Source organism: Elephas maximus, chromosome 27 (genome assembly GCF_024166365.1).
Source record: "Elephas maximus indicus isolate mEleMax1 chromosome 27, mEleMax1 primary haplotype, whole genome shotgun sequence".
Classification (NCBI taxonomy): Eukaryota; Metazoa; Chordata; class Mammalia; order Proboscidea; family Elephantidae; genus Elephas; species Elephas maximus.
In genome coordinates this window covers 1,445,644-1,458,791 of record NC_064845.1, presented here as the reverse complement: position 1 = coordinate 1,458,791, position 13,148 = coordinate 1,445,644, and the positions used below count along the sequence as shown (strand labels likewise).

Here is a 13,148-nt window from a genome sequence, read left to right as displayed (position 1 = left end):
CTTACTTGACCTCTCTGTACCATTGCCTCTATTGACCTCTGTTAGACCCTGGGTTCTGCATTATATTCTTCCGGGTCTCCTCCTATTTCTAGGTATCCCTTCTCAGCCTCCTCTGCTGGCTCCTTCTCATTTGTCAGCCATTAAATATTGTAGTTTCTTAGGACTGTGTCCCAGGCTTTCTTCTCTTCTTACTTGATCCCTCCCTATGTGATCTTATCCACTTGTATAATTTCAAAATTACCACTGGTATTCAAACTTCTTTTGAATATGTATCTCTACTTTACCGTCGTCTTCCAAGTTCTTGTCTCATTTATCATAAAGCCACCTTCCTACTGGATATCCTTACCTGAATGCCCCAAGGGTACCTGAAGCCCAACATGATCCAGGCTCAACCCCTCTTTCCCCAGTGAAGACCCCTGCCCCCCTAAAGTGTTCGCTTTAGGGGTAGCTGCTCCTGTATCCCCTGGTTTGCTCAAGGCAGAACCATATACATCACCAAGCCCTGAATCTTATGCCCTTTAGATAGCTCTAAAATCCTTAAATTTTCCATCATCCACACTGCCACTACCCCAGAGTCCAGGCACTGCCATCTCTCACCTGGCTTCCTCCTAAGTGGTTTTTCTGCCAACACTCTTCCCTGTTTAATTCCACTCTCCACAAGCATTCAGAGTAACCTTTCTAAAATGCATTGTAGCTCCCCTGCCTCCAATCCTTTAATGGTACCTCACTGCTCTTAGGATGAAGTCCAAAATCCTTAATACAGTCTATGAGCTTCTGGGGATCTGGCCTCAGCCCAGCACTCTAATCTTATTTCGAGCTCCTCCCCTCCTTTCTTTCTATGCTTCAGCCACATCAGACTTTCGTTTTTTCAAATGTTATACTGTCTTCCGTTTCATGGTCTTTGTTGTCCTTTTTGCCTGGAATACTCCCCTGGCTCCAGGTGAAATGTGACTGTGTTTCCTTTGGCTCCCTGCACTTCTCCTTCACCAGACTCAGCACCCTGGTAATGACTTGTTCAATGGCCGCCTTTCCCACTAAGCGTGGGGGCAGAGGCATGGTTGTGCTCACTGCTGTGCTCCTGCTTCTGGTTTTCTGGTCTGGGCAATTGTCAAGCCTCAGCTTGTACGCCAAGCCCACTGCTCCTGTAGAATGAGGATACTTGATGCTGTCAGAGTCCTTAGTGACCTGCTAAGCTCTCGTTGGCTCAGGTCAAACTTTCTCAGGCAATCACTCCCAAAGTGGTAGCCTTGGTAAATCCTATCAGGACTCTGACAGCATCAAGTATTCTCATTTTACAGGAGCAGTGGGTGCAGCGTTCAACAAGACAGCATCATAGTGGGCTGGTCATCTGCCCTGTGCTCAGAAAACGTTGAACTCTTTGACCTAACTTAAGCTTTTCTTTACCCATTGTTTTTCTTCCTTTCCTAGTCTCACAATATCTTCCTTGAGGGGAAGTGTGTCCTGCCCCCAACTATCTGACTGTCGTGGATTGAACTGTGTCCCCCAAAAATGTGTGTCAACTTGGTTAGGCTGGGATTCCCAGTATTGTGTGGTTGTCCTCCATTTTATGATTGTAATTTTATGTTAAAGAGGATTAGGGTGGGATTGTAACACCCTTATCCAGGTCACATATCTAAGCCAATGTAAAGGGAGTTCCCCTGGGGTGTGGCCTGCACCACCTTTTATCACTCAAGAGATAAAAAGGGAGGGGAAGCTAGCAGAGAACGGGGACCTCATGCCACTAAGAAAGCAGCACCAGGAGCAGAATGCATCCTTTGGACATGGGGTCCCTGACTGGAGAAGCTCCTAGTCTGGGGGAAGACTGATGAGAAGACTGACAGAGAGAGAAAGCCTTCTCCTGGAGCTGAAGCCCTGAATTTGGACTTGTAACCTACTAGACTGTGAAAAAATAAATTTCTTTTTGTTAAAGCACCCCCTTGTGCTGTTTCGGTTATAGCATCGCTAGATGACTGAGACACCGACCGCTCCTTAGTCTCTTCCTGTCCATCAGTTCAGCTCATTATAAATTAGCACCCCTCCCATACCACCACTGTGGATAGCGTTCATTCCCCATTCATTCAACAACTATTTGTTGAGTGCCTACAGTGTGCCATGCTTGTTGGTACTGGAAATGTAACAGTGAGCAAAGCAGACACATCTCTGCCTTCATGGGATTTACAGTCTAGTGAATAAATGATAATAATAATAGCCAACACCCTTTGAGTGCTTACTATGTGCTAGCCATGGTTTTAAGCACTCTGCTTGTTCTAACTCACTTAACCATCACAAAATGCTACAAGGTAAGTGTATTTTCACTATTTAAAGTGTCAAAAAGCGAAGACGTCACTTTGAGGACTAAGGTGTACCTGACCCAAGCCATGGTATTTCCAATAGCCTCACGTGCACGTAAAAGCTGGACAGTGAATAAGGACGACTGAAGAAGAATTGAAGCCTTTGAACTATGGTGTTGGCAAAGAATACTGAATATACCATGAACTGCCAGAAGAACGAACAAGTCTGTTTTGAAAGAAGTACAGCCAGAATGCTGCTTAGAAGCAAGGATAGCGAGACTTCATCTCATGTATGTTGGACATGCCATCAAGGAGGACCAGCTCCTAGAGAAGGACGTCCTGCTTGGTAAAGTAGAGGGTTAGTGAAAAAGAGGGAGACCCTCAACGAGACAGACTGACACAGTGGCTACAACAATGGGCTCAAGCATGACAACGATTATGAGGATGGTGCAAGACCAGGTGGTGTTTCCTTCTGTTGGACAGAGTTGCTGAGTTGGAACGGACTCAACGGCACCTGACAACAACAATGCAGATGAGAAAACTGAGCCATTGGGCAGTTAATGGAGCCCAAAGGTCACGAAGCTTACCATAAACGGCAGAGCCAGAACAAAAACCCAGGCACTGGGCTCCACAGCCTGTGGTCCTAACCATTACCCTGTACTGCCTCTCATCCACCTTGAGAGCCACTTTGGCCTCATCCAAATGGGGGATGTGTTTGGGACACGCGTTTTGTTCATTCCTGTCTCATGTCTACAAAATGCACTGTATTTTCTGTTCTTCTGTCTGGAACTTTCTCCCCTTGGCTCTCACATAGCCGATCCCCTTACTGCATTCAGATTTTTGATGGCCTTCCACAACCACCTTATCTGAAACAGCCCCTTTCCCAACTCCACCTTCCATCTCTTTCATTTATTTTTTCTCCTGGTATTTATCGCTACCGGAATATCTATTTGTGTTTATCAGCTATATCTCCCTCCTCCCCCTAGAATGAAGATTCCATGAAAGAAACCTTATTTCTTATTCACCACTGAATTCCTAGCACCTGGAACAGCGCCAGACACACGGTAGGTGCTCAACAAATGTTTGTTGATCAAATAACTAAAACAAGAGGGAAGGAGGAAGCCGAGGAACAAATGAACTAGCAAGCTGGTTGTAGCTAATGTTTGCTGTTTGATGACAAATAACAAAAAGAATTGATAAGCAACCCACCTGGCCAAGAAAAAACCACGGGCATAGCAACGTGATGAAATGCTATGCAGCCATGAAAAATGTTAAGAGTACAGACACAATTATAATAAAACGTGATTATTAAATAATTATCTGTGAGGAAAAATAATGCGAGAGAGTCTATACACACTTGTTACTGGAATGGGTACACATTTCTCAAAACGCAAATTCAAGTGTGCAAAAAGGGTAACTTAGAGAGCCCCCCCATAACTGAACTTAATTTATACTTCAAGCCCCCAACCTGGGTTTTGTTTTGGTTAACTTAGTGTCTGATACCACTTCGTTTGCTGAGGTTGTTTGAGTTCTGGAGGGGCTCCACGTTGGGGGAGGGTAGAGCTAGTCCTTAAAAAAAAAAAGTCCTTAGGCATTGCCAAGTATATTTTACTTAGTCATCATAGTTCTTGTCTGGTCTCTTCACCTCTCTAGGTCTGATTCTTGCTCATCTCCTTCCATAGCTTTCAGTGGAGATGAGGCCATCAGCTGGCTACTCTCCATCCCTAGGGCCACTGGGCACTCCTTGAGGCTGCCCCAGCCCTCTCCCCAGGAACGTCACCAGCCAGTTCTAGCCTACATTCCTGGGCCTTGCTGGCATGTCAGCCTGTCTCTAAGACTAGTGCCTCTGGCTTCACCTAGAAAGCAAGGCACAGAACAGCTCTATTTTCAAGTCCAAGCTTTTTTGGATTTCTGTTGTCCACCACAGCCTCCCTGACCCTGCATTAAGATCCATCCCAGAGCTGAGAGGAGAGCCACACAGGGCCACATACCAACATCCAAGTTCCCCTCTCGCTCCTTCAGCCCAACACATTCTTCATTTGCTTGGAGGAGATGAACAACTGGATCTGACTGAGGTCATATTCTCCGAACACTGAGGCCAAAGAAAGGCTGGACTACGAGAGGCCTCATAGCAGGGTGAGGAAGACACAGCCACGCTCTATGTAGCCCATGTTAGACGGGACAGGCAGCCATGACCCAGTGCCTCTCTTTGCCCACCTACTGACTTTGTGCAAGCACCTGGAATCGGAAGCATTTCTGGGAAAACTGAGTGGAGTCCCCATTTGGTTGACAGGACTCCGAACTGACAAGGATTTCCTTAAACTGGCTGCCATTAGTCTTCCACCGTTCAGCGTAATGGGGCTCAAGACAGAAATTAAGTTAAAAAAATAGAAAATTTAAAGATGGTTAAATTTCTTGCATACCTGCTTGGCGGCTTGCAATTCTCTGGTACCTTTTAAAAATCTAGTTATGTGACTACATATGAACATGAAACGAACTAGGGTATTTCATTCAGTGAATTCTTGTTTTTGAAAATTTATCAACATAAACACACATACACACTGGTAAAGGGCAATGGGGGCAAAGGGCATAAGAAGGAGGAGTGGCTGGGGTCCTAGGACTACAAATATGGGTGCCATTTGACACAGGCTTTGGGCATCCCCTCTGCTGCTCACACGGAGACTCGTCACAGAGGAGTGGACGCTCCAATGAGCAGCACTTACCCTCGAGGACGGAGGTCATGATGCTGACAACGCTCATTGCCCTTTGGGCCCGGAAAGGTTCATTCAAGTATTCTGTTGACAAGAAAGTCTTCTGTCCTGCATCGAGTGCCTGCTGAGACACCAACGTGGAATAAGGACGCACCCCAACGTGAAGTCTTTGGTGGCAAAAATGGATCACTCAGCCTCCAATTGGCCAGTCTCCTGTGGCCGTGAGTGGCTCAGGGAAGCCATGAGCCTCTGCAGTCATGCTTGGAGACACGGGGCTGCTGCTCAAACTTGGGCTGAGAGCTCAGGCATGGGGACCAGGACACACAGTTGGGGTGGAATCAAAGCTTAGACTGGCTGTGAGCCAAGTGGCCTGGGCTCACTCACTTGAGGTTCTATAAACTGATGTCCCAGGACAGGACCTGGGTACCATAGTGGGGATGGGGCTGCCTCAAGGGTCACTGAGGCTTCTACCCAGGGGAGAGGAGAGCTTCGGGGACAGTGGGCCAGGCAGTCATTATAAGACTTCCTCCGGGCAGTGCATATGGCTTCTGCATAGAGTTCCTACTCGACAATCCGCTTTCCCAATCTCCTTTCTGATAGATCCATCTCCCTCTCCAGCATACAATTGCACGTTCTTTTGTAGAGAGCATTTGTGTGTCTTGATTATCCAGCTTTTAACTGCCTGACACAACGTCCCAAACTCTCTTGTATGGCTGGGAGATGAGACAGTGTCCTGTCTTTTTAGCCCTTCCCTCTTTGGGTCTTCACTGGAAGTCACCTCTGGGGACTATGCCAGACCCCTAGATCTACTCTAGCCACATCCTTACTCAGGACTTGGGAACTCCAGGGCACAGAAAAGCTGTTTCAGCACTGCACGAAAGCATTCGGAGTCCAAATCCAACAAGCACGTGTTGAAGTTCATAGGTATATAAGGTGCTTAATAAATATAAAGAAATTTTAGACATTTTCCAATCATAAGGATTCATCAAATGATACTAGTAGCTACTATTTATTATTTTTGTCAGACACATGTATATAAATGTAATGAACTAACTAAACCACTGTAGGAGTTGATGTATGTAACTACCTAACTCACTGTCCTGGAGTTGATGTATATGAATGTAACTAACTAACTAACCCATTGTCATCGAGCCCATTCCAACTCATAGGACAGAGGAGAACTGCCCCACAGGGTTCCCAAGGTTGTAATCTTTACATAGACTGCCACATCTTTCTCCCATGGAGCTGCTGGTGGATTCGAACCACCAATTTTTTGGTTAGCATCTGGGCGTTGCACCACCAGGGCTCTTTATACAAATGTAGGTGCTTTATTATTTAATGTAACCCTCCAGGTATCTGGAAACCTTTTACAGAAGGAGATATGGTGGCTTCAAAATTTCAGGCACTTGCTAAAGGTGACTCCGGTGGCAAATGGCACAGCCGGGACTGAAACCTAGGCCCGTGAGACAAAGAAGGGCTTAGAGAGTTAATCCTGCACTTGCCAAAAAGTTGAACTAGAATGAATCAAGTCTAGAAAATCTTGGAAAAAGATAATCTCAGAACAGATAAGTGAGGGGAGGGTCCATCACAAGTTTTCTAGAGTGAGGCTGCCTTTAGGACTGTTCGTTGGTGGTGCTCCCTTTGCCCCTGGAGACTCTTTCTCCACCTTCTCTGCCCAGCTCTGTGTCTGGAGAGGGTGGCCTGTACAAACCGCATCACCCGCCCCTCTGGTTCTGGTCAGGTTCTGCCAATGGGAGAGCAGATAGAAGATCAGAGGATGGAAGGAGCAAGATTTTAGGTACCCATAGCCCAGCTGGGCTGTAGTTGGGTAAAGGCTGCCAGGCTCTACCTAAGCTCCTAAGTTCTGTCAGGCGGTCTCTCTTGTACAGTCACAACTCTTGTTGGGTTGTGATTTTGGTACCTGCCCCCACCCCATCAACCTAGGCACGTAACAGCTTTGTACTATTGATAGTCTTTAGGGGCTTCACTGTCTGTTGTTAGTTCCCTTAACCTAGCCCTAGAATCCAAACAAAACCAGTTGTCATTGAGTTGACTCCAACTCATGGTGACCCCAGAGGGCTCCACAGAATTTTCAATGGCTGATTTTTTAAAAAGTAGATCACCAAACCTTTCTCCTGAGACACCTCTGGTGGACTCAAACCTCCGACCTTTTGGTTAGCAGCCAAACGCTTAACTGTTTGTGCCACCAGGGACTAACACAGCCAACACTTCCACAAATATGTCTTTAAACTCTCTCCAATCGCCCACTGGAGCCATTCATTTGTTTCTTGCTGGGATTCTAAACTACATGGTCTTCGGTCTTAGTTATCTGGTGCTGCTCTAACAGAAATACCTCATGTGGGTGGTTCTAACAGACAGAAACTTATTCTTTCACAGTCCAGGAGGCTAGAAATCTGAATTCAGGGCACCAGCTCCAGGGGAAGGCTTCCTCTCTCTGTCAGCTCTTGGGGAAAGTCCTTGTCATCCATCTTCTCTGGGTCTAGGAGCTTTTCGGTGCAGGGACCTATGGTTCAAAGGATGTGCTCTGCACCCAGTGCTTCTTTCTTGGTGAGGCCCCACCCCTCTCTGCTCGCTTCTCTCTTTTATAGCTCAAAAGAGGTTGACTTAAGATACAACCTAATCCTGTAGATTGAGTCCTGGCTCATTAACATAACTGCTTCTAATCCTGCCTCATTAATGTCATACTTATTGCCATGGAGTCGGTTCCAACTCGTAACCAACCTATAGGACAGAGTAGAACTGCCTCATAGGGTTTCCAAGGAGCTGCTGGTGGATTTGAACTGCTGACTTTTTGGTTAGCAGCCTGAGTTCTTAACCACTGCACCATCGGGGGATAAATACTTCAGATCACAAAATGGTGGACAACCACATAATACTGGGAATCATGGCCTTGCGAAGTTTACACACATTTTTGGGGGACACAATTCAATCCGTAACAGCACCCAATCAGAGAATGAGCTAAGACAACTCCGTGAGGCTTATGTGAGTCAGTGGAACACTTCTCTGTATTCCTGATTAGCCAGAGAGGGTGAGTAAAGACAACCAGAAGCATCATTACTGAAACTGGGAGGGAATGCAAATTAAATGGCAGCTCTCAGTCCGATGAGTAGTCCCTGGCTTGCATTACACTCTGGTTATTCTAAGAAAAGTTAGTCACTGGTACCCGATTTGCACAAGTCATTTCTTCAATGAGTAAATCAAGGGGTACTTCGCTTCTCTTAAGATCTGTTCTGGGCCCCTCAGAATTTCTCTGGCCCCATTTGTCAAGTCTAGGTTAGTTTGCCAGAGCCATAGGCAGGAAGAGAAGGGCCCTCAGTTTTCCTCTTACTCATTCAGGGAGCAAGGAGGCCTATCTCTAAAACAGTGATAGTGAATGGGGCAGGGAGACACTGTGAAGAAATAGGGGTCCAACACAAAAGAATCTGTTCCCTGTATTGCAGAGTAAATGATAAAACCCGTTAGATCTCAGGTAAACCCAGTCTTTCTCTCTGGGCCTCACCTTCCTTGTCTATAAAATGGGGGCAGAGGGAGGGCGGGAACCCTGGTGGCACAGTGGTTAAAGTGCTTAGCTGCTAACCGAAACGTCAGTGATTGGAATCCACCAGGCACTCTGGGGGAGAAAGATGTGGCCATCTGCTTCTGTAAAGATGTACAGCTTTGGAAACCCTATGGGGCAGTTCTACTCTGTCCTACAGGGTCTCTCTGAGTCAGAATTGTGGGCTGGGTTTGGTTGGGTCAGTGTCTAGAGGATCCTTCCTGTTGGTGACACCCTGGGCTTCTTGGCCCAAAGCCTGCAGCTGAAGAGCAGCCAGAGAGAGTCTGGATCATTCACAAACTCACCGAGACTTCCATGGCTCCAGGGGCAAGCTCGCTAGTGGGCAGCGTGGGGTGCCCATCTTTTCCATGCCCTGAGCCAGGGTTGGAGGGTTGAGGCAGCGGGCTCCTAGGGAGGGAACCTTGCTGGCCAGTGCCCCTGCCCAGCAGCAGAGAGCCCCGATGGCTTTCCTGGTCTCCAGGGAAGACTCCATCATCTGTGACCCCATCAGGAAATGAGATGTCTTGACCAGGAGCCCGGAAATGGAACACACTGCCATGGCTAGCCCGGCGTCTCCCAGGGGTGAGGCCTAGGAAGGACTGGGCATTGCCCCAAAGGAGAAGGAAAGAGAAAGCAGGCTGAAAGCTGGTCCTGTAGGCAAGGCTGGAACTCAACATTTCCCCCAACTCACTGTTATCTCCCTGCCCTTATTTTCATGAACTTCTAGTGGCTCAAGATATAAAGAGTATTCTGGATAGACATGTGGGGGAGGCCAGGAGGGGAACTGGGGAAGACAAAAATCTAGGCAGATTCTGGGATAAGGATGAGAGATTATTAGGTGCTTAAGATCAGTGACTAGGTCATCATGGCCAAGGCATGTCAGAGGACAACCTTGCCGTTCAGGTGGGTCAACAATTTGCCAGCCTTTGGCCAGGGCTGGACAAAGCTGTCTCTTAAGTTCCCTTCCTCACATGCAAAATTATGACCTAAAGAGGCTCTAGGAGATGTACCAGTCCTGGGACATGCTTGGTAAAATGATGTTGAATGAAAGAGTAGTACACTTTATTGTGTGAAAGTTAGGATCTACAATTCACCAGATACAGCCTGTATGGGTGTGAGTTTGTGTTGCAAAGGAAGAGACGAGTGCTCTATAATGTAAAGCGCTTCCAGATCCCTGGAGGCAAGCTTTGAACAGCAACAACGGGGAGATTGAAGGAAGAGTTGCAGTGTAATTTCCTGGAAGAACAGTGCCGTTTCTCAAGTCGATAACATTTCCCATCAAAATCTTCCACTGAGGGAACTGTGTGGCTTATAGTTGCCAGAGGAAAGGAGCTAAGTCACGGGCCCAGGCGCCTTCAGGGAGTTACTGTGCCAGCCTGGCTAGTCCCATGCCCACCGTGGGAACCTGACCATAATAAGCCACTCGTTTTGTTCTCAGGTTATATACAGTGTTTCTAAAATCTAAACATTGACTTTCTACCAAGCTGATCATACTGCTGGGTTTTCCCCTTTCTTAATTCTGTTTATTTACTAAATGGCTGAAGCTGGGGCATCTTGCCAATCAGAATCCTCCTTACTTATGCTATTATCTCATAGAAGTGGAGCTTCCTTTCCTGACAATTTGTAACCCAATCCTGTTCAGCAACCATCACTGTAAATTGGTGTTATAAGCAGAGTGTTCTTTGCCTAAAATACATGTCCAAGGACTATGGAACTCATAAAAATCCTTCCCACTTTTGAAGCAAAGAATCAGAATTGGCAAACCCATATCAAGGATGGGAAGACTGAGTTATCTGCACTTGGGCACCAAGCAAACCAATACAGAAACTGGGAAGAAGAGTTTGGTTCCATATTTGACAGACAGCACCTCTTTGACCACCAATTAATATTTCAGAAATAATCTATTTGACAAGTGGCAGGCAGTGACCTCTGGAACTCAGGATTAGATCTTTAAAACACATCATCCAAGAAGGCCAACTGGTCTCCTATGTGTCTTCTGCGACCTCTGCTGTGTCTCCCCCAAGTCCTTGCTCCACACCCTGTCTTGCTGCTCTTAGTCAGAAAATGGCTTTATATAAGAACTGGCTAAGGTTTATTCAGCACATGAACACACCTGGGAAAAGAGGAAGGGTGAAGGTCAACACATCAGTTAACGTTAAAAAAGTACCCAGACGTGGTCTCCTTGCCTCTGCACATACACGTTCTTCTCTCTACCTCCCAGTCCTCAACTGCTGGTGGAACCCACTCACTCTTTACTACTCACCTCAATTATCCCCTCCTCTGTGAAGCTTTTCCTGATACCCACCAGCCCCAAAGGAGTGGGCTTTTCCTTCTCTATCCCCAAAACACCACATACGTGTCTTTATGGTAGCATTTATCAAGTAGCTGTTTATATATCTCCTTCCTCCACCCAAACAGAGGTCCTTAGGGAAGGATCATGTTTTAGTCATGTCGTTATACCAAGCACCTAGTATTATTGAATGAATGAGACACAATTCCTTTTTTTCCCTTTGAAGGTAAGCCTAGCTGGAGTGGTAAGTATACACACACCGAACAATGATTGGACATCCAAGTGCTAATCTGTGTGGGACTGACTGAGTGGCGGAAATTAGATCCCAATTCAGAGTGTCGTTGACATTTCCATGGAAGCTGTGATTTATCTTTCTCTGTGATTGTCAGAGCCCTAGTCAAATCCCCTTTGAAACATCTTCTGAACTGTGCCCGGTGCATGCCAAGTGATGCTCAAAAGAGTCAGGGCAAGGAAGGGAAGGGCACAGAGGCAGCTAAATGCTGCAGTGTGGGTGTGTCACTGAGGCCAGTGTGTGTGTGTGTGTGTGTGCGCAAATCAGTCTGGGGTTGGAGAGATGGTATTCCAAAAAGCAGAACATCCTTTAGGCGAGCACAGGAAAAGAGGTGGAGAGAGAAATGGGGGATAGGAAACCTGGAAAATAGCTACATTGATCTCCCTTCTAGTAGCATGGAACTATCTTCCCACAAAAGGTTACCCTCTTTCAGTCATGTGGGAAGGGCACATTTGGTGTGCACAGGACTTCCAAGGGTCAGGGTGGTGGAGGAAGGAAACTTGGTGAGTACCGGAATCTTGGAGTGGGGGGCAGAAGACTGTGATGGGGGTAAGATTTCTACAAGGTCAGAGGTGATGTTCTGAAGCCATTTATAAGGCTGAATTGTGTCACAGAGATAGTTTTTGGGACCTTCTGTGCCAACAAGAGAGAATCTGGGCTGCAGAGCCTCAGGAATGAGGACAGAAAGAAGCTAGTAAAAGAGTTCAGAACCATGGACAGGACAACAACCCAGTTCCAGAATTGCAGACCAGAGTGTTAGAGGGAAGGTGACCCTTGATGTCCACACACTCCCCAAGGTCAGCAAGTCCAATAGCAAGGTACTTTCACTTCAACCGTGGGTTCTTCCTCCAGGGCTCCTGTCTTGGCATCACCACCCATCTAATTGCCCAATCCTGAAACCTGGAAGTCACCTTGGACTCCTCTTTCCTTCTAACACATTCCACAATCCCAGGCTTATTAATTTTCACCCAGAAAACTCTTTATAATCCATCCTTTTCCTCACCTACAACAACCCTGTCTTAGTTTAGGTCAGGATTTTGTGGGAAGGGTGTAGATTGCTAAAACATCCTCCTAATCCCTGTGCCTCCAGTTCTCTTCCTGCTACAAATCTCCTCCCACTTTGACCCATTCTGCATGGCAGTGGAAAAGGTAGGTTATCTTTTAGAGCCCAAATATGAGGCCCTTACCATCCTGCGCTGGTTGTAAGACTCAGATTGGAGCGATTTGTTGTCATCTGTGGAGCCCTCTGACACTCTTGGTTTTGTCCTCTGCCTTTTCTCACTGGCATTTTTGGAGGTTAAAGGTGATCCATTATGGGAATGGAGAGAGGCTGTGTCAATCCCCAGGGCTGCCAGTACCTGCGGAGAGAACAGAAGCTGGAGCCAACAGAGTCTTGTTGAGCTTAGCATAAATGTGTCCCCAGACATGGAGGAACATAGGGTGAAGGCAACTGAAGTAGGAGGTTAAGGGTCAGGACCTGGGTGGTGGTGGGACTGGGACATGGCAGGAAGGTCCTCCTGTGGGTCACATCCCACATCCAGACCCTGTAGTAGGCTCTGTTGGTGCCCTGCCCAAATTCCAGATCAGTGCACCCTTCTCCAGCTGCTGCTCGTGCTAGCTACTAATGGTCCATAGCTGCAGCATTCTTCAGAAAATGTTTTTGGGTGCCTTCCCCTAGGGCAGCCTGTATCCAATGACTAACAGATACAGGGGCATTAAGGGCCAGACCCCTTGCTTCAGAGTAGGGGTCACCCTGTGGTACCAGGCATGCTCCGAAGCTCTCCAGATGAGAACACGTCCTTGTTTAGTTCATCCCCTGCCCCATCCTGTTTCCTCCACTCTTCTCCTGAGAGCTGTTCCTCAAGGAATCACTTGCTCAAGAATCCTCAATCAGGTTGTTCTTTGAGAAAACCTGACCTAAGACAATGCCTGCTCTGGAGCCCTGGTGGCACAGTGGTTAAGCGTTTGGCTGTTAACCAAAAGGTTGGCAGTGTGCATCCACCAGCCA

The 13,148-nt window shown here is 47.0% G+C and overlaps 1 protein-coding gene across 1 annotated transcript in view; it reads right to left on the bottom strand.

Annotated features, from left to right (window-relative positions):
• The window catches only part of SCN10A (sodium voltage-gated channel alpha subunit 10), a 100,831-nt gene that overhangs the window by 58,119 nt on the left and 29,564 nt on the right, over positions 1-13,148 (bottom strand). The window contains 3 exon segments of the mRNA XM_049870686.1: positions 5,015-5,123; positions 8,864-9,157; positions 12,328-12,498. Of these exon segments, the coding sequence (XP_049726643.1) occupies positions 5,015-5,123; positions 8,864-9,157; positions 12,328-12,498 (574 nt within the window).